Source organism: Calonectris borealis, chromosome 1 (assembly GCF_964195595.1).
Source record: "Calonectris borealis chromosome 1, bCalBor7.hap1.2, whole genome shotgun sequence".
Lineage (NCBI taxonomy): Eukaryota > Metazoa > Chordata > Aves > Procellariiformes > Procellariidae > Calonectris > Calonectris borealis.
The window spans coordinates 116,436,569-116,460,837 of NC_134312.1; the positions used below are offsets into that span (position 1 = coordinate 116,436,569).

General features: G+C 41.8%; 2 protein-coding genes and 1 long non-coding RNA gene across 11 annotated transcripts in view; 2 read left to right on the plus strand and 1 right to left on the minus strand.

Moving 5' to 3' along the window:
- Window positions 1-119: 119 nt before the first annotated feature.
- SOD1 (superoxide dismutase 1) lies at window positions 120-9,289 on the plus strand. 4 transcript variants are annotated; one of them, XM_075171153.1, is made up of 5 exons: window positions 120-541; window positions 1,307-1,400; window positions 1,906-1,975; window positions 4,199-4,313; window positions 5,458-6,040. In XM_075171153.1, the coding sequence occupies exons 1-5, from the start codon at window positions 467-469 to the stop codon at window positions 5,566-5,568; spliced, it is 465 nt and encodes a 154-aa protein (XP_075027254.1). In that variant the 5' UTR covers window positions 120-466; the 3' UTR covers window positions 5,569-6,040. The 4 variants fall into 4 exon arrangements, with proteins under 4 accessions (XP_075027254.1, XP_075027270.1, XP_075027279.1 ...); XM_075171169.1 differs by lacking the exon at window positions 5,458-6,040 and adding an exon at window positions 6,919-9,289 and having other exon boundaries at window positions 306-541; XM_075171178.1 differs by having other exon boundaries at window positions 306-541; window positions 5,437-5,562.
- The window catches only part of SCAF4 (SR-related CTD associated factor 4), a 46,691-nt gene continuing 31,610 nt past the window's right edge, over window positions 9,189-24,269 (minus strand). For 5 of the 6 annotated variants that reach the window (XM_075171132.1, XM_075171127.1, XM_075171135.1 and 2 more), the window contains 4 exons: window positions 18,840-19,002; window positions 18,627-18,707; window positions 18,340-18,528; window positions 9,189-10,396 (listed from right to left, as the gene is read on the minus strand). In XM_075171132.1, the coding sequence (XP_075027233.1) occupies window positions 9,555-10,396; window positions 18,340-18,528; window positions 18,627-18,707; window positions 18,840-19,002 (1,275 nt within the window). In that variant the 3' untranslated portion in view covers window positions 9,189-9,554. Of the gene's footprint in view, window positions 10,397-16,025; window positions 16,253-18,339; window positions 18,529-18,626; window positions 18,708-18,839; window positions 19,003-24,269 lie in introns of those variants that run through there. The other variant, XM_075171144.1, reaches the window with a different exon arrangement.
- On the plus strand, window positions 16,252-23,706 carry LOC142091817 (uncharacterized). Its single transcript, XR_012676880.1, has 2 exons — window positions 16,252-16,764; window positions 20,424-23,706. It is a non-coding gene; the product is annotated as an uncharacterized LOC142091817 (long non-coding RNA).

Here is a 24,269-nt window from a genome sequence, read left to right on the forward strand (position 1 = left end):
AAAACGCGAGGCGGGCCAAAACGCGGGGCCTGACTCCCTCTCCCCCGCTGCCTAGCCTACCCGGGCCCGGGCACCACTTCGCCACCGGCCGAGGAGGCCCCGCTCTCCCCCTGCTCTCACGGCAGCGAGTCCCGCCCCGACCGCGCCGCCCGTAGCGGCCTCTGCCAGGGTCGCCGCCGCCACCGTTACACAACGGACGCCGCCGCGAGGGGACGGCGCACCCGCGCATTGGCTCACAGACGGGTGCCGCTGAGTGGCGCGCACCCGCGCGCTGCCGCGACCCGTCCCTCTCGATTGGCCGAACCCCGCGTAATAATTGCGCGAGGAGACGGGCGAGCGCACCGCGATTGGCCGCCGCGCGGACGGTCCGCTCTATATAAAGGCGGCGGGAGGGGCGGACCCCTAGTCTTCGGGCGCTGCTTGCGAGGGCTGGTACTGTGCGCCGCTCTCCGGCCGCCGCGGGAACATGGCGACGCTGAAGGCCGTGTGCGTGATGAAGGGGGACGGGCCCGTGCAGGGCGTCATCCACTTCCAGCAGCAGGCAAGGGGCTCTGCACCTCCCCCGGGGACTCGCCCGGCCGCGGTGCTGAGTCACCGTGCGGGGCGGGCGGCGCGGTTCTCCCTTCCCCTTCTCCCCGGGCTGGGCCGCGGCCCCGCGCCGCTGCGGTGGTGGGAGGGACCGACCGACCGGGGCTGTTGCTCTGGTGCCCCCGGGTCAGGCAGGGAGCGGCTGCCCCGGCGCGGAGAGCGGGTGGGAGAGCGCTCACGGGGCCGGCAGCGAGCGGCTGCCCGCCTCGGGGGTGTTCGGCTGAGCTCGGTGCTAGAACGGCCTTCGTCTTCCCTCGGAGCTTGTTTACCCCTGTCAGAGTAGGGCCTAACGGAGCGCTAATTGCCAAACGGCCAGAGCCCGTTTAACGCTCCCAAGTGACTTGTACTCGGTGAAGACGTTGGGACGGCATGTGGGCAGTGCTCCATCTGTGGAGGAGGAATGGCTTTGGGTTCGGTGTGCTTCCGGATGGAAGTGTGCGATCAGTCTCAAAAGCAAGAGGTCAGATAAAAGGCATTCTGTTTGCTTGTTGATGCATAAGAGGAAGAGTGTATTTGGGGTGGCTAAATAAATGTAACCGTTCTGTGAAATGCTGTATTGCCACATGGAATCAGTTAGCGTAGGAGGGTAATCATTCACGTCTGGGTAGCTACGCTTGTAGTGGCGTCTAGTACTTTCTGTTGACTAGGAAGCTTCACTTGACACAAGGCCATTTAATGCTGTAGTCATTTTGGTGATAATAAATTCTTTCCATAAAAGGGTGATGGACCAGTGAAAGTTACTGGAAGAATCAGTGGCCTGACTGATGGAGATCATGGCTTCCATGTCCATGAATTTGGGGACAATACAAATGGTAAGATGTCTATCCAAGCTTTTGTATTACAGCTGTAATGTGATTGCTCAGCTTTAACGAGCTTCTTTTAGTGTTGCAGCAGCAACTAGTATAGGCGCACTTAGGTCTCATGACTGCAAACCTGTGTTAAGAAATGATGACATTTCCTAAGGAATTGCTTACAGTTTAATACTTTGAACATGTTTAGGCTGGTGCTCAAGATCTGACGTATCAAGCACTAACCTAAATACTATGATAACCTAGTATTAAGAAATATGAAAACTTTCAACCCAGCGCAGAGTGTTCTAGAACGAGTAATCTTACTTTATTGAACTTGTAAATCTGTAGCAGGTTGTGTACCTCCAAAAGACTAGTAGAACATCTTAACGGGAGAGTAGCTATTTCATCATTAGTGACTTCACTTTCTCTGGCTATAGGAGGACTACCTTGGTGTGTACTGTATAAGCAACAGATTTAAACTGGCTACTGCAAAAAATCTACTTTTGATGGCTGTGTTCTGTTTCAGGGTGTACCAGTGCAGGTGCTCACTTCAATCCTGAAGGCAAGCAGCATGGTGGACCAAATGATGCAGAAAGGTGAGTTTAATGTGCCTGGCCTCTTACTGGAGAGGTACTCCATTGCAGCAGCCATCTAAGTGCTACTTTGTGCTTGAGAGGCCACTTCATGACTAATGCTAGGACAATACCAGAAGAAAACTGGTAATTCCTGAGGACTTCTAGGGTCAGTTAACAAAGGCTCTGATAACTATATGGCGATTTGTTAGACACCTTGGCTCCAAGAGTATGGGTAAAATGTAGTCTTTCGGACATATTCTTGGTTTTATCATAGCTTGGGGAGAAGAGGAAATAAAGGCTTTTACTGAGTGAAAGTTCCTCTGGGTATGAGTGGGGAGGTGTGAGGGGTCATGTGTTAAAGCCTTATTTGGTCAGTGGTGACTTGCTTCTGTTTTGGGGCCAGCTTTTGGCAACAGAGGCCCTAAACTGTCAATTGTTGAGCTGTATGCAGGCTTGTCATGTGGCAGATCAGGATCATCAATGGAAGGTACTGAGGCTTCTGGGGAGACTGCAAGATGAATATAAAGCTGTGTGTGCCCAGGCATGGTGGCTTTTTATTGGGTTTGCTGGGCTGTTCTTACCCTTTTAGCTTATGGTAGGTACCATACCACCTACAGTATGTAGCCCTTAGGGGTTGTGTGTGCTGTGTGGAAGTACAGGGTCTGATGCTTATGCTGAATATCTCTGTACCTCAGTGGGGAGGTCAGACCTAATTCTTCCCCTGGAAGCAGTTTTCATAGGCCAGTTACCTTCAGGGAACCCTTGTGTGCTTGAGACCTGATGTCTGAGCTGATTGGGTTCATAGACTGGGAGGGGGCTGCACAAGAGCTGAAGCGAGTGGAGCTAGGAGCAAGCGTAAAAGAGCCTGGTCTTGCGCAGGTAGGGTCTGGACCAGCATTGTGACCAACTTGGCATTGTGATCAGCTTTCAAATGCTCATGTTTATGTCCATAACTGCATCTTCTGTGACTGATAAATTCATGCTTGAATGATCAGTTGCATGCCAGACAAAGCAAGCTGGCTGCTAGCCAGCTGTCTGGATGACAGAGCAGCATGAAATGGTGTGCTCACGGGCCTCACAGGCAGCCAGCTGCTCCAGTGCTAGAGGTCAAAATTGCATGAACATCATGGCTTCTGCTGGTTCTGCTTTGTCAAATCCTGCTTCTAGTGTAACCTGCCTGGTCAGGCAGCTGTAGGCTGGGGAGTTCCTTAGGAGGGTAGAAGAACTAGATCGTGCTTTTATCAATGTAGAGTTGAAACAATTGGACTGAAGCTTCCTGGAAGCTTAAATCAAGCAAGTTCCTAAAGGGAAAACTGCCTTTGACCTGATTTTATAGAACTTGGTTAAAAATATGACATTGGGGCTATGCTGTCTAAGAAGCTGGGAGTCAGCATTCAGCTAGCTGAGCTGGTCACCCTGCATGCATGGAGAGTTTTAGAAATGAGCTGATATTCAAGGTTCTGAATCTGGATAGAAGAGTCTTGCAGAATATCATCAGCTTGTCTTTTGAGTGAATGTTTTGTTTGGGGCAGATGTATAGGAAACAAGACACTGGAACATCCAGAAGTTTAGTGAAAACTGAACTGCTTGAGGCTTAATTCTTAAGGGAAGCCCTAGCAGAGATCTAGCTCCGATAAAACCTGTGTGGTAGGGTATAATGCCAAGCAAACTTGAATAGTCATCCCTGGTACTGATTAGAACTTCGCTAGCACTTAGTGCATCATCCCCTTTGACCTGTCGCTTGACAAACTGCTTTTAATAATCCTGTTTAAACCTAGAGCCTGCAGCTGCTTGTGGAATAGCTGATTTGTGGTAGACATTAAAAGCTCTTAAGAATAGCGGCACTTTGTATGTGCGGGACAGGTTTTCACCTAATTTGAGAGACTTTCTTTAAGCAGAGGGAGATGCCATCAGCATGGAGGAATTCTTGGCTATAAGAGTTGTGCACTGTTGGCTTGGCTTGTTATGGAGTGGTGGCATTCCTTTCCCCAAAGTTGATTAACCTTCCAGTTTCAAGTTCTACCTAGGATGGAATTTTAATCATCCCTTGAACTAAAGGAGTTAAAATAGTGGACGTGTTCAAGATTGATTGGTGATGGTAAATGAGGACATATGTGCTGTTTAAGATAAGATGGTAGAGTACTTGAGTGTAGTAACTATGGGTATTGTATTGTCCAGGCCATCACTTAGAAGAGCTTTCAATTTAACCAAGTTTTCTATGAGTTTCTCTGCTTCTTTGTGTAGGCATGTGGGAGACCTTGGCAATGTGACTGCTAAAGGAGGAGTGGCAGAAGTGGAAATACAAGATTGCGTCATTTCTCTTTGCGGACCACACAACATCATTGGACGTACCATGGTGGTAAGTGCCTTGGTGCCTACTTGGATGCTTTAAGAAACTCTAGAGCAATCTTGCCAGCGAGTAGAGATGTTTTTGATGCTGGAGGCCAGTCCCTGGTGTTTGTTACAGAACTTGTAGTGCAAGATTTCCAATGTGGGGAGTTCTTGGAAGCCTTGCCTGAAAGTCCTCTCTGTGTTAGTTTGGCACTTCACAGCCATGAGATCTTAATTTTCTGCCTGCCTTCTGAAGATGTTCCTCTCCATTTAACTTTGCCTCTTCCAGCTGTGAGTGACTAAAGCAACCTGATTTGAGGAAGGAACTGGCAGTCTGGCACAAATGCTGCCACCGAAAGGCATGGTGATGGGCGCTTCAGGGCACTGTTCACCAGTACTGGTCTGGTAGCTGCTGGTGTAACTTGTGCCATGGCCTCCCTGGGAAGGAGGGAGGCGGGGGCTGAGTGGATTTGGCTGCAGATGAGTGTTGTCAGTCTTGTTTCCCTTGGGACTCCACTGTGTGCTGAGATTGCCGTACTCCTGCATGAAATGGGCTCGGACTGATGGCCAAGGAGCAGGGGGATGTGTAGTGCAGCACCTCGGATGGCGCGGCCAAGGCACTGCGCCCGCAGTGCAGCCGTCAGCCTTGTGTTGTCAGGGTGACCTTGAATCATAGAATCATTAAGGTTGGAAAAGACCTCTAAGATCATCAAGTCCAACCATCAACCCAACACCACCATGCCCACTACACCATGTCCCTAAGCGCCTCATCTACACGTCTTTTAAATACCTCCAGGGTTGGTGACTCAACCACTTCCCTGGGCAGCCTGTTCCAAGGCCTGACCACTCTTCCAGTAAAGAAATTTCTCCTAATGTCCAAAGCTTGCTCTTGGACTAGTAATGACTTTCTGAAACACGGGAGTTTGACTTTTAGTCCAAACAAATTCAGCTGAAGGCAACTTGTTGTCTTAGACAAGTCTAGTCTTAAGTTTTTAGCATGAGTATCAATTTGGCATTTGGCAGTACATAATTACAGTAGGTTCTCTCTGTTGTGTAACACACCCTGCTGGTAGCTGGCAATACTGCTCGTCACGGCTGCTATGAGTGAGTAGTGAAAAATGTTGATCAGTTATGCAGTAACATGAATTAAGGTATCTTCAATTCTCTTTTAGGTCCATGAAAAACGTGATGACCTGGGTAGAGGGGGAGATAATGAGAGCAAATTAACTGGAAATGCTGGACCTCGTTTAGCTTGTGGTGTAATTGGAATAGCAAAGAACTAAGTATTGTACCCAAAATGCTTAAGATGACAGTGATAAATGGGCTGTATTTCATTGCAAATGCTGTACCTGCCCTTCCTAGCGCAAGCAAAAGATTTACTACTGTGCATTCTGAGTATCACTTAAACTGACGTAAGTGAAGACTGACTTAATTTTGTATGATGTATATTGCAATTAAAGTGACCCTGATGGAATGTCTCTGTAGTCTTCTGCTAAAGCATCTGCTGTAACCATTAAGTATAACCTTCACTAACTGGGACTCCCATTCTGTGTAATGGAAAATGTGTAGTAGTGATCACATCCTGAACACCAAAACTTGCAGTATGCTGTGTGATTGGGAGGATTAGCCTCATGAGCTCTAGCAAGACTACTGGCCGAGAAGCAGTAGGCACTGTATGTGTTGGGGCTTCCTCTTGGCAAAGTTGCAGCATTTGTAGGTTTCAATCTTGTGTAATAAACTTGCTGGGCAAATACACCTTGGTCTTGCTGTCTATAAAAAAAAAAACCCAAAGCATGACATGCTGGTATGCTAACATGTCAAGTAGGCCTGGACTTTGTGATGTCAGTAGTTAACTTGCTGGACACCAACAGCATCCAAGTTGCTTCCAGCTAGTAACCCTGGAACAACTAAGAGCTGAGATCAATCATGCAGTAACAAAGAACGTTGTTATGTGTTCCTGTGACAGAATTCCATGCTCTGTGGTAACAACCTGGCACCCTCCGCATGTTACAGCTGGGGGTTCTGTGTACCTAAGGACAACCGCTGCTTTGCAGGAATACCTTCTTGCTGTAAAATGTGATGGTGTGTAACGCTTGTGGCCCTCATGTGTGACTGCAAGCATGTGTGCGTGTGGTGGGGAAGCCTTAGGCACACAGAAGGGTCCTGGTGTCCTTGTGCCGCACGGGGACCTCTGGCTGCGTGGGTTGGGTTGTGGGTGGGTGTGCAGTGAAAGTCTGGATGCGTTGGTGAAGACAACTCCTTTTGTCAAGCTATGCAGGAGTGTCTAGTGTGGAGTAGGTCTTTCCTTAAAAGCATATACATAGCCAGAAGTTCCGTATTTGATTTCATGAAGCTTTTCAGCAGTGTCATCACTGTATACTAGTGCCAGCTTCCATTATTTTCTTGTATGTACCTCTTAAACACAGATTTCCAAGTCTTTTAATAGAGAAAATTATTAATTTTAATGAAGACTTCTATCGACATTCCTTTATCTTGTACATAAGAGATATTCATGGAAGTAGTTGGTTGTAGTTCTAGACACCCAGATTCCAGTGCAGCATGTTACAAATGGAATGGCTTTTGTTAGTAGAGCCAGAATACTGTAAAAACACTTCAAACTTACATCATTGCAGGTGGCGAACAATTGTTTGTACACCTGTACCTCTTCCAGTGGATTAGTCTATGCTCTGGTTCAGCTGCTGCAGCAGAATTAAGAGAGTGACTGCATCTTTCAGCTCCCTCCTAAGCACGGGGGGATGCAGAACGCCGAACACCCACAAATACCACCATCACCTCTTTGCGTTTCACAAGTTCGGAGGACGGTTACGTCGTCTCCCCTTTCCCTAAGCGGCAAGTACTTGACAACTGTAGGTCGAGCTGTAGTGGAATGAGAGCTCTGGCAGCCCTGTTGCTTGCCTCCTCTCCCAGCCCTTCTCAGCGCTGAACCTGGCTGCTTTGAAAGCCGGGTACGTGCAGGTCTTGGCTTTCAAACCTGTTTTCTCCTGTTGGGTTAAATGCCTGATGGCACGCTACCCTAGAAGTCAATGCTGTATCGAAGGACGTAGAAGTAACGCTCGGTTTGTGTACAAATCGCTGTAACCAAGGTGTTAATTGCTAATGCTGTATTGTCCTCTCAGTAATGGATGCTTGCACTGAGCTAACTAACCTCCCAGTACAATTGGTGGCTTGTCTTACTTTAAAGCCAGAAATTTGGTAGTTGTACAAGGGCAGGATATAGTTAGTCTGGTGATGCTGTAAAGATGATGCATCGCCAGTAGGTTTATTATACAATTACTGCTTCAGAAGGCAGTAAGAAACTGTTCTGCAAAAAACGTCCAAAGTTTTCGTAGGCTGTTTTCAATTTCCTAAAAAGGGAGATGGAGAGAATGTGAGGTGGCATTTGTGTGAACAGATAAGCCTTCCGTCTCTTTCATTCTTGTCTTCAAATCTTTTAATAAAGTGTATTCATTAAAAAAAATCCTACCTCCTTACAGAATTATGGCAGTTTTTACTAAGACAAGTCTTAAACATAAGACATAAATGTCTGGATTTGTATGAAAAAAGTTAGTTCCGCTGGCCCAGCATGAAACAAACATTAAGGACACAGGTTTTAACACATGGAAGCTGAATTCACTACAAGTATGTAAACAGGTTTTTTCTCTCTTTATTCTGCTATTGCAAGAACATAAAAATATATGTCCTCTCCCCAATCCATAACTCCACATTTGCTTTCCCACCCCCCTCCCTCCCCCAGAAAAAAAACCCTCTGCCGCAGAGCAGCTATGAAAAAGTACTGATGTAAGAAAGCAGCTGCCCTTCACTTAGGGGAAAAAACCCAACTTTAAAAGTAGAACACACCCATAGCAAGGAGAAAAAAAATAATTAAATATGCACAGGATTCATACAATTTTCCCACTACGCTTCTAGAGTTAAACAAGCTTCAACTGGCGGCCTGGTGCCACCCGAGCGATGGATGAGCAAGTGTGTTTCAGAACTGCCAGGGCTCCGACTCCGCTCGGTACAACGCAGCCGTCTCTCAAAACTGTTTGCGCCTGAAGGGCCGACCACCAAGAACTAGTGTTTGCCCTCTCAAAATTACTGAAGTGATATGGGGAGAAGATGGTAAAACTTACACAAATGCAAGAAAATGCGCTCTTTGTCCATCAGTCCGATGGGTACAACACTAGGTGGGTAAAAATCTTAAACCTACCTCTTGCGGGATTACAGGAGGTAGACATTGTTAACACAGACAACAGTAGCAGCCCAGACTTGTGTGAATGAAGAGGCAGCATTTTAAAATCCTGGAGCGCCCTCCCGCCTCCCTTCCTCTTCCCAGCCCCATTTAAAAAAAATAGGTTAGCATTTTATATTGTGTTTTGGTGTCTTTGATTTCTCCTTCACCCCACTTTCCAAAAAGCATCAATGAATAACAAGTAAAAAAGATGCTGAACTGGTGTGCTTCCTAGCCCACCACACACAGTAATTTTATAACATCACAAGCAGAGCAGACTTAGTATGTCTGAAGGTGTCCACTTTTTAAAAAAAGGCTAATTAGGGCAACATTTACCACAGAACCAGTTGGAGGGGGGAAAAAAAGAAAAAAAAATTGACTGCATTGCAAACACTAAACAGTTAACTCTTCAATTAACATTTTAAAACCACTAACTTTTACCTAGTATGGTCAAGTAATCATTAAAATGCAGCAATCTAAAAATCAAGATGACTATTACAAATAAAAATTTGCTTCTGTGAATAGCTACACAAACAGATGTATTTCTTTTAACAAATATAAACAAAACAGTCTAATTTAGACTCCAGTACAGCATTAACAGTTCAAACTTTAAGATGTTGAACACTCCTTTTCCACTTCAGTGCAGTGTAGGAAGAATAGCACACGTTAAAGTTTGTTACGAAAATAGAGTTTATTAAAAACACATCCCTATTGTTTTGAGGAGCTTTCACCGTTACCTTTTCTTAAATTAAAAAAAAAATAGAAAGCACTTCTACTTCTGATTTGTAAACTTTTTAAAGTCAAAACTTTAAAAAAGTTACAGCAAAAATGGGTAATATTTTAATCATATCTTCAGTATTTCATGTTATGTTGTGGCTATTTTAAATAGAAGGGAAGCAATCAAATTGCTTACAATTCCCCACCAACTACTGAGGGGCTGTGATATAAGCAGAAGCAAATATAATACAGCAGACTGTACAACTCTAAAGCTCTACACTCCAACAAATGTCACTGTCATCTCTCGACAACTTCCAGTCTCTAGCGAGGAGCCTCCGCCACTGAGCCCATATCCTTTTCCGCTTGTTCCACAGATGAGGTAGCCTCGGGTGTTAACTCTTCAACAGGTTTTACACCTGTAGGTTCAGACTCTCCCGCAGCAAGTTCTGAAACAATGTCTGCGTCTTCCATTTTGCCGCTATGAGATTCATGGTTTTTGTCGCCATCCGCCCTGTCTGTCATCTCCGGTTTTTCCTTTCCTCGATTCTCCTCCTTGTCTCTGCGAGACTCCCGATCTCTCGAATCTCTCTCTCTGTCTCGATGGCCGCTGGACCGCCTGTTTCTGTCCTCCAAGTCTCTGTGTCTATCACGCTCAGGGCTTCTTCGTCCCCAGTCTCGCCTGTCACGGTTACCAAGTCGCTCGTGATCTCTGTCATCGTTGCGGTTACCATAGCGCTCACGATCGTTTTCTACCCGATTTCCAAAAGATCTCCTTCCAAACCTTTCCTGGTCTCTGTTAGGCGTGAACGTCTGCCTGTCATTCCTAAACTGCCTCCCATCTCTGTTATCCTCGGGTCCGCCTGGCCCCCCGCTTCCCGGCATCCCCCCGGGTCTCACAAAGTGACCCGGCGGTGGGAAGGGGGTTTTCATTCCGTGGGGGGGAGGCATCCCAAAGCCCCCTGGCCCCGGCGGGGGCCCTCTGTGCATCATGTGGGGCGGCATGTGTCGCGGAGGCATCAAGGGAAACCGCTGCAGAGGAGGCGGTGGCATTCCTGGCGGTCGCTGGAGTGGTATCAAACCGGGCCGGGCACCCAAGAGGCCAGTGGATGGAGTCTGCAACCCAACAACAGGGGCTGGCGGGGGTGGCGCAACTCCTTGAGTTCCTGAAACAAACACACACACACAAGCAAAGTAAAATCAGAGGCTGGCAGGAGCAGAAAAAAAAGCATTTTCGTCATTTCAAAAACATTCTGACATTATCTCATGAAACGAGTAACGCCAAAATTGGGCGGGAGGGCAGGGGGGGAAGAGAGCAGCCTGCAAAGCTTCCTGTGCTGGTTTACCTAAAGAGAGCACCGTCTTTTAAGCCAAGTTCGTGTCGTGCTAGAAGTAATTCATATTGCAGTGGTAGTAACTAACCACTTATCTAAAGGCTTCCTTTCGTGAAGAAGCCGTTGCCATTTGGCAGGTCAGAGCTCTTCCTGATCTCCAGCTCAGTGTCTTGCTTTGTCAACTGACTGCTGACGAAACACCCTTCCTTGATAGCTTACGCTTCCCAGGCTTCTAATTAAAGACATCTCACCTCCTTTAGTTAGCTTTACAACATTTCTCCTCCATTACAAACATCAGCAAAACCTATCTGGCTAAAACGCTTGAGATTTGAACTGGTCATCAACAAGGTTTTCAATGTGCAGAAGAGGCAGCAGATACAGTAAGCGGTGAAGGGAGAGGTAAGGTCAGAACAGGGCTGGCGTAGGAGCAGGAAATCACAGAGTTCAATTTACCGTTCCAGAGAAAAGGGATACAATGAAGTTTAATTTCAGTAGAATAAACCTTGCAATGTAAATTACAAGGAAATGCAACAGGTAATTCCTGGATTTTTTTTTTAAAGACAACTTTCCATCCTTTATAGCACATATCCAACACCAACTATTTTCCATTTTTATTCCTGGACTCTTGTTTTTAGCATGGTCTTCGTAAGAGGAAAAAAATTAACTCTCAAAACATACTGTTTGAGAAAGCTCAGCCCAAAGCTTGTTGACATCAACACGAGCCAAAATGAACGAGGACTACCAAGCTCTAGATGAGGACTTCATACCAATAAGCATGTGCCAGCTTCTCTCGCGTACCTCCTTTTGTTTGAGCTAGAAACGCTATTGTCTCATGTTCTCTGTAGCCTTTACACTGGATCTGTCTGCTCTTTCTGCTCACTAGCAGTTATTTACCTGAAAATAGGCTCCATATCTGAGGAAGCATGTGTTGTTTTTTAAACCCCCAAACTGAAATTTAAAGGAATCAACAGTTGCCAGCAGAACAGGCACAAACCTCTCCTAATCCATCTTGCATTCCTTTATGAATTTGTTGAGACTATAAATAATGTTTTATTTCCACAGATATTAATAAAAATGAAGATTAAGAATGCAGGTTACATAAAATTTTGTAACTCCTGCCCTGGGTAAAACTAGAATGTGAAATAGCTATGTAAATCAATACTAGAATTAAACACTTGGCAGTATCATCAGTGAAAACTGCACTTTGATTTCAGCTTAATGAGCACGGTGGAGCAGACATCCCAAATAACCTTCCATTCAGCTATCGTAGCTTCCCTCTTCCTCCATCTGATTTATTTAGTATTTCTATCCCAAATATGCCTGAGCCTTCTGAAGAACACACATGTTGCCCTTTCACACCACTTCTTATGCTTAAGAATATCTCTAACAGAAACCTTTTTATCCGAGTGCTCTTTATATTCATATTAGAAGGAAATTACATTTTGACGATCAGGAGAACTTGGGTAACAAAGATGTGAATGTTCTTCCAGTCCATGGTATCACCTTACCTTCCCCTCCAAGCAGTCACTTTTAAGACACGGCTTGATAGGTCACACTCTTTGAAAGAAATGTTCCAACAGCAACAGCGTATTTTTTCTGTTTCTTTTTCCTTTTTAACTTTAAAATGCACGGCCCTCCCCCTCCTCCTGCTCATAACCAGGGCTGTAAGTCACCTAGTTTAAACTCCTCCCATGACTTAGTACTACAGATCTGACGAGACAGACATACGGCTAACGATGTCTTCCAAGAATGCTATTTTGCTGAATTCTGAGGTGTGGGGATATTTTTGTTGATAAGTCAATTCTTCCACAGAAGATTAAAAATACAGCAGACAAGAATAACAGATGTAATGGGCTCAAGAGGATAAGCATATGCGTCTGCTCTGTAGCAGCAGAGTAGATGTGGGTTACAACAGCACGAACAGGAGGCAAGTGTGAAAAGTTTTTTTTAATTTAACACGTACGAGTAATTTAATTTCTCAACCTTATTTCTACACAAAATGCAGCACAGAAGCAGCAGAATGGTATATGAAACCCCTTCTCTTTCAATCTGGACTGCATCAGCAGGGTAGCTGAACACTTCTTATTTTACATCAGCCCACTCAAATATTGAGGCTGAAGTACACTGTAGAAAGACCTATTAGAGTTTCCTTGCTGTGCTGACAAATCAAGCACCAATTAAAAATTTACTCTTAAAGAGCTGTCCAGAAACACATCCAAGTTTACTGAAAATGCTCAGTAAAATTAGTGGTACAGATTGCACGTGCAACGTCTAGGGAAATGTAAAGCCCTTTGTTGCCTTATATAGGGAAAGACAGTATGTAAAATTTAAATAGTACCAGAGCTCCTAGAGAAACAACAAAGTGATTTAATGACCATCTCATACCTCTGCAGACAAGTGACAGAATTTATCTGCCCCAGCCTGTGTTTTATTCATTTGTTCGTAACTGTAAGCCTTTTTGTAGTAGCTAACCTTGTCTCCTTGCTTATGGGTATGAAATACAACCACTCCTTTCACTAGCTGCTTATTCTGCATAACTTGGCTAAGACACAGCTTTTATTACAACACATGGATTTTAATACTGGAGATACAATCCTCAGACCTAACACCTAACATGTTATTCTGTTCAAATGTGTAAAAATACAGATTGCTTTCACAACTTATTTTTATTTGTAACTTTTACCAGTGAAAGGTAGTGAAAGGTCCTCAGAACTTGCGGAGAGTGTTTACTATCAAGAACGCAGATGCAAGTGTACTAGGAAAACCCATCGCCAACCACGAGTGTTGTTTCAGAGGTGCAAGAACAATCACACAGTGTCAAAAGTTTGGTAATTTCACTTTACTCATAAGACATAGGCCAAAATGCTATAGCTGTCTTGAAGAAGTGTCTTCTATCCAGAGACGTCACAGGAGTCGTCCTTTCTGTTTTGATAAATTAGGTAAAAAGCCAGATTTCTGTGTCACTGTAATTCCATTTCTGATTATCTTCTCTTCTGGCTGGACAAATCCCATGTTCCCTTGTGATTATTATCAGTGTTACAAATGCTAACATAACTGAGAAGTGTAGCATCTGATTTTTTTTTTAACTGAACTCTGCTCAATGAGTGATTACAGCATCTCTTATAATCTGTTAAATTACTTCTCAGCTGTGCTGTTACAAGAAAGCAAGTGGAGGAATGATGTTTTCTGATCTGACACAGCAATCCTCCTTCACATACACCTCCTTTGCAAATCTGACGGAAATACATATGACAACAAGAAGACAAAAGCTTATGATTCCAGCAGAACGGGCTAACGGTTTACACTTTGAGTTTGATGCTGATGTTCTGCAACATTTGGCATGTCACATTAATTCTCCTATCGTTCTCCAGTGGGGAATGCTGCATCTTAAAACTAAACCATTAAATACTACCAGGAAATTCTTGGAAGAGGGACAATGTTGTAAGTCTTGTGTCTTTTTCTGGAGTTTGATACAGAATCCTTTAGATTAGGCCAAGACTGTAAAGAAAGAAGCCTAAACTTAAGAGCCTAAATATCAATTCACAGCTTAAGTAACTTGCAATAAATACCAACATTTTTCAGGGTAGTCAATGTCCATCACTGAAGCCAGTAGGAGCTTGCTCCTATTCATGTAAGATGCCTAAACAATGATGTAAGAGTCAAATTATGTTATGTGTACAGTGTTGGTTACTGGTATTAAGACTTCTAGAATTCCTGCTTTACAAAACAAACACTGAACTGATCAAGGGAATCGCCAAGGCAAAACTGAATTCCGTGAATGGTGCTTGAGAGTTCATGTTCCCTTACCTCTGAATTCTCATTCGGCAGTATTATGAAAACAACAGTCATATATATAATTAGCAAACATGAAGTGTTTGTTATGCTTTTAAAACGGGCTATCACATGAAATTTGAAAATGTATTAGGTTTATCACTGTTCATACTCTGTGTTAATAAAAAGCTCATCCTTCCTGTGAAGGAAGTATCCACTTTATAATACAGTAATACTCTGATGAGCTCAGAGAATATTGTAGTCTGTCTTTTGTAATTTAATGCAGGTCACAAAAAGACCATGTAGTTACTTAAGAACAAACCAGCAAGGGAGGAAAGAATAATAGTTCAGCATGCATTAACAGGGAATGAATAGCAAGTTCGATGAGAACTACAGTATAATTAATCTTCGATAATATGTAATAATCATTGTACGAATTTTGGTAAAAAGAGCACTAGACCAGAACCTACAAACTACAATATGGTGGTATATTTAATCAAGATAATAGATCACAGAATCTGAATATTCGAAACACAGTATCTGCAACAGCAGTTTATTACTGGTCCAAATTACAGCATTTGCTCAACACTAAGAACAAGTTGGCAAATCAAAAATGATTTAAAAGCCTATCACTTTCTGCAATATGCACACGTAAAAGGAGTCTTAAAAACATCTGCTTTGCAGATCATTTAAAAAATTACATATGAGCACACACTCACAAAACCAGTTACAGTCTGGATAATCTTGTTCAAATTAAGAACAAGAAGCTATAACAGCAGCAAATATGATCAAGGATACAACTAAATCAAAACAACCTGAGGATGGTTTTTAGAAATAAGCACAAAAAAATCAGACACAATGTCCACGAGGGATCACTCCTCTGAAGCACAAACATGTCTTTGTTGGAAGTGATGAAAGAATTACATTGGAGGAACGAATTAATTTAGTGGAGATGAAACAGAACGTAACTTACATTACTAAGAAAGCATATGAAATTCTTACAATAATCAATTTAGAATTACTTTGTAACACATCTTCCATATAAAAACTGAACAGATAGATAGATAAGCTTCATTTTGAAGTTACAAAAATTAGAAAAGAGTTCCTGCGTTTGTACAGATTACATAAGGTGTTCTCAAGCAAGGTTAAGTTTAGATTTCTATGACAGTCTCTTCAGCGCAATCTTCATTCTTTGAATTCAGCCTGCTGAAGTAAGTTCTTCTATCCTGCCCAAATATCCGAAGAACATTTCTTCATTCTTCATGTTACACTACTCAAGCCCCTTCATCCCTATTTCCCCAAGCAGAGTCCTCACGACATACTTCATGATGCTGTCAAACAAATCTTTCTTCCACCTTCTTATCTCAGCTTGGAGAGCCACATCATGGGAATGTTTAACGAGCAGTTTGAGGACTTCGTGAGAAACCAGTCACACGATCAGTCATCTATTCAAATTGCTAAACCATATACTTGTGAACATGAGGTCCTTTAGTCTGAAGCATTTGATTTCCCTTGTCTGCACTTTCCCATGGCTAACTGAGGGTGATGCTGTACCTACTCATTTACTTTGTCCAGTTCATTTGCTCCTGACCCGTACAAGACTGTAGGTCAGACACTAAGGCTACTTTCAAATTGTCAGGCCTGCAAGTGCTGCTGGGCTCCAGGACCAGGATGCATATTAGATTGCATCTCATGTCCGCACACGTGGTGAAACCCTGGCACACTCCATTTCCCATGCTTTGATTTCCCTAGAAGTGAAACCTGACACACAGAATGAAAAAGAAGGAATGACGATGCGTCCTGGCCAGCTCTTGAACTCGGAGGATGGGGAGGGCAAGACTTCAAGGGACACGTCTTTGCTATCCGTATCAGCATGAGTGGTGGAAAACATCACCTCTTTCATGTTTTTCTTCCAGCCTAAGGAGAGACCAGATCTGGACTCTCACACACAGAGCTAAGCTCAATTGATAAGTGAATCAAAGTGGTTTTAAGACGACAGTTTCATTTGTGTAACTTACTGAAAAGTTTTAGAAGCAAAGACCACTGATATTAATCTTCTATCTTTAATCATGTAAAATATTATAATCTGTTTCTTCTAGTTTTCTTGTATCTTATATCAGATTGTGAACAGTCCCCCTTAACTCCGAGATGTCAGGATGGAAGGATTTTACGTAACTCCTTGATTATAAGTAACTTCTTCTTGAAATAAAGACACTCATCAACATAAAATGCTATTACTTAAGTAAACACACAGATCTCTAAGCTATTACTTCAGGACTACTCGATAAGCTCACACATGCAATCTTACAAAAAGAAAAAACTCTCCTATCCCCTTGTAGATGAGACTGAACGTTGAGAGAAGTCACTCTGACCACATGGACAACTCTATCTGCCTCAACTATTCAGCAAACAAGTTAATAAAAACAAAGGCAAGTTCTTGCTCTTCAGATTTATCAAATTCAGCTTCCTTGAATTTGTAAGAATTAAAAAAGCTACTGTCCAAGTAACTAATGTGGGTATATAATTTACTTCACTCCAATCTTAATTTTGTAAAACCTTTTTCTTACGTGTATAGCGATACAGCAAACTGCAGAGTAACTTAATACATTCCAAAGGCTTGGAACAAAAAGTTCAAGTTATGCCACACAAGACATAGTATCATGAAACTTCAAAAATCTGGTAATACTGTATTACAATTACAAAAAGTGTAACTTCATCACTAAGATGTGAATGTCTTAAATGTATAGTTTGATAATCCTTATCACTACAAAATTCTCTCAATCCATGGTGTCACTGCAAGAATTTTTTTTAAGCTTTTCTTTTGCCAAGTGTCCAGATACTCTAAAACAATTAGCTGCTGGTTTTGCATATCTATTTTGATAGATTTTAAAATGCAGACTGATTTTCAGAGAGAAGTAGCTCTTAACTTTTTGAAAAATGCCTTTTAAAAGGGCATTAAAGGCCAAAAATCACTAGTCACAGCTGGAAAATTTAGCCATCAAATCCAACAGAGCAGTAAGCTCTCAGGGAGACAAATCTCTGGGGTTTTTTCAGTGTACACTGTAAAGTTCTGGGCAGAAACAAGCTAAAACAAAATTATCTTTTTCATTCACTTGTTAGGCTCTCATTTAGAGGTCTGAAATCCCATAAATGTAATAATCTCATTAAAATTTGTAGGAAACAAATCTCTTGAGTATATTCTAGACACTGACCCATAAAAGGCCATCCTAAAATAAATATTTAGCAGATCTCTGTAACATTAAATAGTATACACTCTCTTTAAAAATCTGACCAAGTTCATATCGTATCGTGAAAAGTAATTTATGTAAGATATCCAAAGTTAGCTTGGTTTTGCTAGTTAAAATACCAATTTGCAATATTTAAATAGGGTAACATATTGTTAAAAAGGTTTAAAAACCTGTAATACTGCAGGGCTGAATAAAAGCTTTTGGTTTTTTCACTTTATTAAAATAATTTGTTCCATACATAAAAAGTATATATATGTATAGTAGATATATAGTATATATATAATAGTATATATATAAAAAGTAAATATATACCATATTTTCACAGATTTAAAAAATACACTAAAAAAATACTGTTTCTCTGGAAGTTAATTTTATACATGTAATAGTTGAGTCTAAAACATAGTCCATATGTCATACAGATGTTTTGTTGCAAGTTGATTTTCTATATGGTATAAACCTCAATTTCTTAAAAGTAGAGAGCATTTTCGTTCTGTCCTGAATTTGTAACTTAAACATTTCGGCTTTTTTGTTTCTTCACAAAACAGATCTTCAATAATAAAAAAAAAATTACTGCTCCTTCTGTGCAAAATCAAGCCTCTAAAAATGATTTAAAAGCCAACAGAAGGGCAGAAATTTCAACAAGTTTAGAAACATCTGCTTTACTTTCCCATGAACTCTAAGTCAGTAGCAAAATCAAAATCGTATTTTAAATTCAGGGAACAATAAACTGAAGAATATATTCAAAAATGAACTTACCAAGAAGTGGAATAGCTTGGGTGACAGGAGCAGGTACATTAGTAGGTGCTACAGGAGGTGGAACAGTCCCATATATTTTGGAACTATCAGTAGTTTCAGCATTCCCTCTGGATCCAGAAACCACTGTTGGGATGGGATTTCCTACAGATGAATCTTTTGTAGTGTCTTCATTCACACCAGTTGCTGTAGCTAAGAAACAACGCATTGACACATTAGAAAAAAGTCAGCTTTTCTGCTTGCACGATACCTTCCTTCTACTGCCGCTTGCCCAAGATTTAAGCACTTACAATTTGGGATGTTTACTGCCGGAGTGTGAGGAACAGATACTGGAGGAGTTATAGGTGGTGGTGGTCCAGGAGGAAGAAAGCCTATAAAAAAGTATATATTAACACTGAGTATCACTTTACCAAAACATACCTGTGCAGTTTATACGGCAGATGCTTTTATTTGCTATACGGTTAAAAAAAGGACTTAATATTCCTAAAAATATATAAATATACCTGGGGGTAAATGCATTGGGTTGAAACCAGGTCTTAAAAATGGAGGCGGCGGCGGTGGCGGCACTCCAGGAGCAAATCCAGGAGGTGGGATTCCTAAAGGTGCTGTGAAAGCAGGTGGTTGGAGTGCACCAACCACAGGAGGACCTGAGGGATGTGGTGGAACCTAAGAAAAAAGGAAGGGGAAAAATGTGTTACCTCAAGACTGAATGGATTATTTGTTGTTCAGCTGTGGACTGCTGTCTTCTGTGCTTTGTCCATCAAAACAAGAAAATTTAAGCTACCTTAAATTACAAGGTGACTTACATAACTGATCTAATTAGCAGTCAACAACTACAACTTAAAATATCAACATTGATCTTGTTTGCCTTTGTTCTTGAAGAAAAAATTATTCTCTGTGGTAAATTGATATTAATGCATGCTGGCAACTCATCTAAATATACCCTTTACACAGCAGCTAGAATTAATTTTACCATCCAGCATGATAGCCTATAATGCACACAACTTTGGAGTAATTAAAAACCTTTTCTTTTTTGCTACCTGAGTTTGTATATTATATTAGAGTGACTATGGTTTCCTTATTTTTTTTTTTTTTTAATTCTGATTTATATCAAGCTCTGAATAAAAACTGATTTAAATTAAGTTGGTCCTTAGACTCATATTTATGAGCTTACTCTAAAGACTACATTAAATGTGTGGGAATCAAAAGGAAAAAAGTTTAATCAAAATATGCTCTGCATTTAAAATTGACTTATTAAAGCAAAGGAGAGCTGTGTACTGAAGTGATCATAACTGCCTCACCTCCATGACCATCAAAATTTCAGAACTACTACACCAAGACCCTTCATAACTCATTTTTTATTTCTAGAGTAAAGAAGGAAAAGCCTTTACTGTTTTATTCTCAGCACTGAAAGAAGTGGCATTAAACCAAAGTAAGCAAAATATTCTCCTTAAACTTGGTGAAGATGCTAAAGCTGCAAAGCACCTGACACCACTTCAAACTTCTGTTCCAAGTTCTTTACCAATGGCTAGGTTAGTGAGCTGAGGCACATTAGAACTTGTACTATTAGAATTTTAAAATCAGTTAATTACAATAGGCTTTAATTCATTAGGCTTTCGTGTAGATCACCACTTTTTATTTTTAGTTTTAAATTTGTTATTTATTGGTTTATTGGCCTGAAGTTAAGCCAACTGAGCAGGATGTGAGAAACTACTGGATGTGGCAGGAGAAACTGCCAGACGTGACAGATATCACAATGTGAGAAGGTGACAAAAGTTGCAGATGGCACCATGAGGGATGGCTGGATTCTGCAGGTGCTTAAGAGGGTGTTATGTGAACAACAGCCAAACTTCAGAGAGACGTAGAAGGAGCACTGGGGACCTTCTAGGGAGTAAGAGCTTGCAAGGCTAACAGTGCACAGGTAAGCATATCTAAGAGTACCATATAAGGCCAAGACTACCTAGATGAACATCAACCTCGAGTAACCCTAGAGGTGTTTCCATTAACCACAGTTAAAGCTTTAGAAGAAGTGCTCCAAAACCACAGTAACCTAATAGTCTCGATAGGTCTTTTTGTTTGTTTTACAGGGCACTCCTTCAAAGAACAACAACTTACAAAATTAGCTAGACATCACGACAGATCTGTTGAACGCAGTAATGTTCTGTGAAGCAAGCGTTCATGTACAGAGTGTGTACGTAGCAGAAGGAATTGGGAAGGGGCATCAAGAAGGCAGAGAGGTTTAAAAAAGAGGGGAAACTTGCTAAGTGCTGTCAATCCTTAAGTAGTTAAAAGCTGAGAAAACTGTGGATGAAGCATGTGTGCTTCTCGAATGGCTCGAGAACATATAATGAATAGTAAAATACAATGATGGAACCAGAATAGAAGTAACATCAAAAGATGATGATTTAGATACGTATTAGAGGACATTCATACCTAATTATCCAAGCTTAACTGCCGTACTTAATTTTTTCTGAAAATTTAACCCTCTAATACATAATGGTAAGTAACACATTTAAACCTCTCCTTTAAGCGGAAAGAAAAAAGGAAGGGGGTAAAAATCTGTGCATAAATGTCACAACATCTAATTTAAAATACAATTTGAAGTATAAAGTTTCTCTGTTTGTTAAAGAGATGGAACCAATGGCTAATAAACAATGACAGATAACAAACACAGAGGACTGGTGAACACTTTCATAGTAATAGCTAATGAATTGGATAAAACAAATTAACAAAAATGCTACTGGGGAGACCCTTTATTAATGGAGAGACAAATACTGGAAAAACCTGGTATTTTACTAGCAACATTGGAAACTGGAATAACTAACCTCTCAATAACTGTAATGCAGAGTGCCAGGTGCATCTCAATGAACACGTCTTGGGGTTTGGCCTGTGTCCCGGTACAACTATTTCTTACTGCACACCTCTCAGATTGAGACTTGAAGGAGAATCATTTGCCCTGTAAACTAAACGAGGACAGTCTACCTACAGTGCTCCAAGACAAGTAAATATATATTTAAGCGCACCTGGAGTCTCCAGCAGGAAGACTGCAAAGGAGGAGTCTGCCAGTTTCAATAGGAAGGGTACGGGATGGATATTGGACCAATGCACAACTCCCACATCCAAGTTATAGGGAGAAGGAGCACATGGGATTGAGAAATACATCAGGAAATTTGGGAGGTACACACTCAAGTTGGACTCTGGTTTCTGGCTGAAAACTCATTAAATGAAGAAAAGGGACTTTGGGTTGGATTGGGAAACTTATGGAAACGGTGGCCACAGCAAACCCCCTGGACTTCAATGTATAACCCTGGCAAAGCCTGAGCCATGGTTCACTGTAAAAGAATGGCAGTTTTGGTAGGGTAACACCAAGCTTTGCCAGGATAATGGAACACCAATTGTCCAAAACCTCGTGAATGAACGCGCAACACAAGTGATATCACAAGTGCTATTAACTGAAACTGACTCTCAATAACCAAGAAATAGACCTAAGTTGGTCTTGGACATGGCAATGTAACTTAAAAATAAACACACACCTACCCTCAGAGTGGACCACTGAGGTGGATTACTCAGACCTGCAGAAGTGGGACCAGACTCAGCAACAGCTCAGAGATCTGAATCTATAGGCAAGACAAGGGCTCACTCCAGCACACAACACAACAGAACTATTCCACCTATCTCGCCAACAACCCAGGATCCTGTAGCTGTGTGCACCCTTGAGGGCAAAGAACCAGACTTACCTATGCAGGCTATCACTCTTAGAAGGACATTACCGATTTTAAGTGCCTTACTACATACAGGCTGCATTCATAGGTCAAGGCGATGCTGGCAGTAACAGGTCAGTCCGCAGTTAGTTACACCGCTCACAGCAGAGCAGGGTTCCATCCCTATGTGTCCAGCCCATGCAGGGCGGTAGCACAGAAGGCCCACTCGGGCTCTACCAGAGTGATGCAGCTCCTTCTCATCCTACCTTTAAGCGTGGGATTGTTAGGGCTGTGGGCAAATCACAAAGCTGCTGCCTAGGCCCTGGCCTGAAGTTAAGCTCCATGAGAAAAGGCATTACAGGCATGAGAAGCTACTGGACACAACACAAGAAACTGCCAGACATGACAAATAACAATGGGAGAAGCTGACAAGTTACAGGTAGTGGCATAAGGGATGGCTGGATTTTGCAGGTGGTTAACAGGGTGCTTCGTGAACAGCAGCCAAACTTCACAGGTAACCAGAAAGGAGCACTGGGGATCTTATGGGGAAAAAGGACCTTCCTTGTGAGGCCAACAGTCCATAAGTAACCATATCCAGGAATACCATACAAGAAGAATATTACTTAGGTAACCATATCATAAATAGCAAATCTGGGTAGGGATGCAGCAAAACTGGGACCAATATGGAAAAAAATAATTAGGGGAAAGTTGTTTACCTGGGAGGAGACTGGAGTGGAGAAAGGGAGGCAAAAGCACAACAGAAAGGAATGTCAAGAAGTAAGAAAAGAGACAGTAAGTTATGGGAATCATGCAGTCAAAGCTGTTTGAGGTTATCTGTCAGGCAGCCCTATGCTTGATCACTGCAGCCTGAATCAGGACAATGCATAAAGCCTATTCTGACAAACCACCCGCATCAAACCTGCTTCTCCAGTCGGAGGGACCAGGGTGGGCAAGGTGCTTTCCATGGCTAGCAGGGGAGCAGCCAGCCAGACGGATCAAGCAACCTGGTATCACTGTACTGATGCCCATTCCAGGCTGGACAGCATCAGCAGCTACCCAGCACTCGTAACAACCTCCCCACCTCTTGCAGTCCCGAACACTGAAGCCAAATACAAATGAAAGCCGTTCTGCTTGTATCAGACGACAAAAATACATCCGCTAATTAAAATGCAATGGTACTCTACAAAGTTATTTAAACAAAAGAAGTGGAATATAATGAGCTTTTTCCTTTAGGTATTAGGTCACATTTGCGTATTACAAAACATGTTACTTTTTCTACTAACACCACTAACATCACCACAGCTGAACTTCACCGTAAGTTTTAAGAACTATTTACAAATTATTAAACTACTGTAATTTTATGGCCAGAGAAGACAACTGAATTGGTCAACTATAAGACAGCATAAAAAAGTTCATAGCAAAACCAAAGATGAAGACTAAATACAGTTCTCTGATCCTGGCCTGAATTTGTGACGACACAAGTTTCTTTGCCATAGTAAAAAACTGAAGCTGATGAGGCTGAGACAAGCAATCAGCACACTCAATATATTCTGAAACTCGTTGTTTTTTTCTTTACACTTTCTTTTTCAGCATGAAATTAAGGAAAATTAAAAAAAATCACTACTACTTAATACAGTTAATGGCTATTAGAACTCTCAGAAATTAGAAATTTGACTTATATGTTTCATTTACTAATAATAGCTTACAGCATTTCAGGAATTCTGTGTCAAAACAACACAAAATTCAACATACTATGTTCTCAAATCACATAATTGGCTAAATTATATATGTTTTCAAATAATTTGAGTTCTTGATCTTTTTTGTCTGCCATATTGTAGTTCATAAATCACATTTTCTCAAGATGTAAAATAGTTTTATTCATACTTCCTTCCATTTGGGAGAAGGTATACTACTATTTTAACAGTGACAAGAAAGGAACTATTATTATAAAAGTAGTAATGTGTCTGTCAATTAGTAAAGCTAAAAGAAATACAGATTGTAAAACACTGGAGGGAGTAATTATTATTACACGCTACTTAAACTAATGGTAAAATTTCAGAGTGTTCTTTTAGTGAATGAACATACAACATCAGCTTTGACGAAAGAAGCATTATAACAACAAAGGAATACTTGGAAAATTTTTATATTAAATTCCCAAAGGCTGTTGAAAGAGAGTATATACAATATGAACAAACATGAAAGCAATGTGCATATTTTAGAAGATCTATAGCT

Coding starts and splice junctions, on each gene's coding strand:
- SOD1 (XM_075171153.1), top strand. CDS start 467: ATGGCGACGCTGAAGGCCGTGTGCGTGATGAAGGGGGACGGGCCCGTG. Junction 1,401..1,905: donor ATTTGGGGACAATACAAATG/GTAAGATGTCTA, acceptor GTTCTGTTTCAG/GGTGTACCAGTGCAGGTGCT. Junction 4,314..5,457: donor TCATTGGACGTACCATGGTG/GTAAGTGCCTTG, acceptor ATTCTCTTTTAG/GTCCATGAAAAACGTGATGA.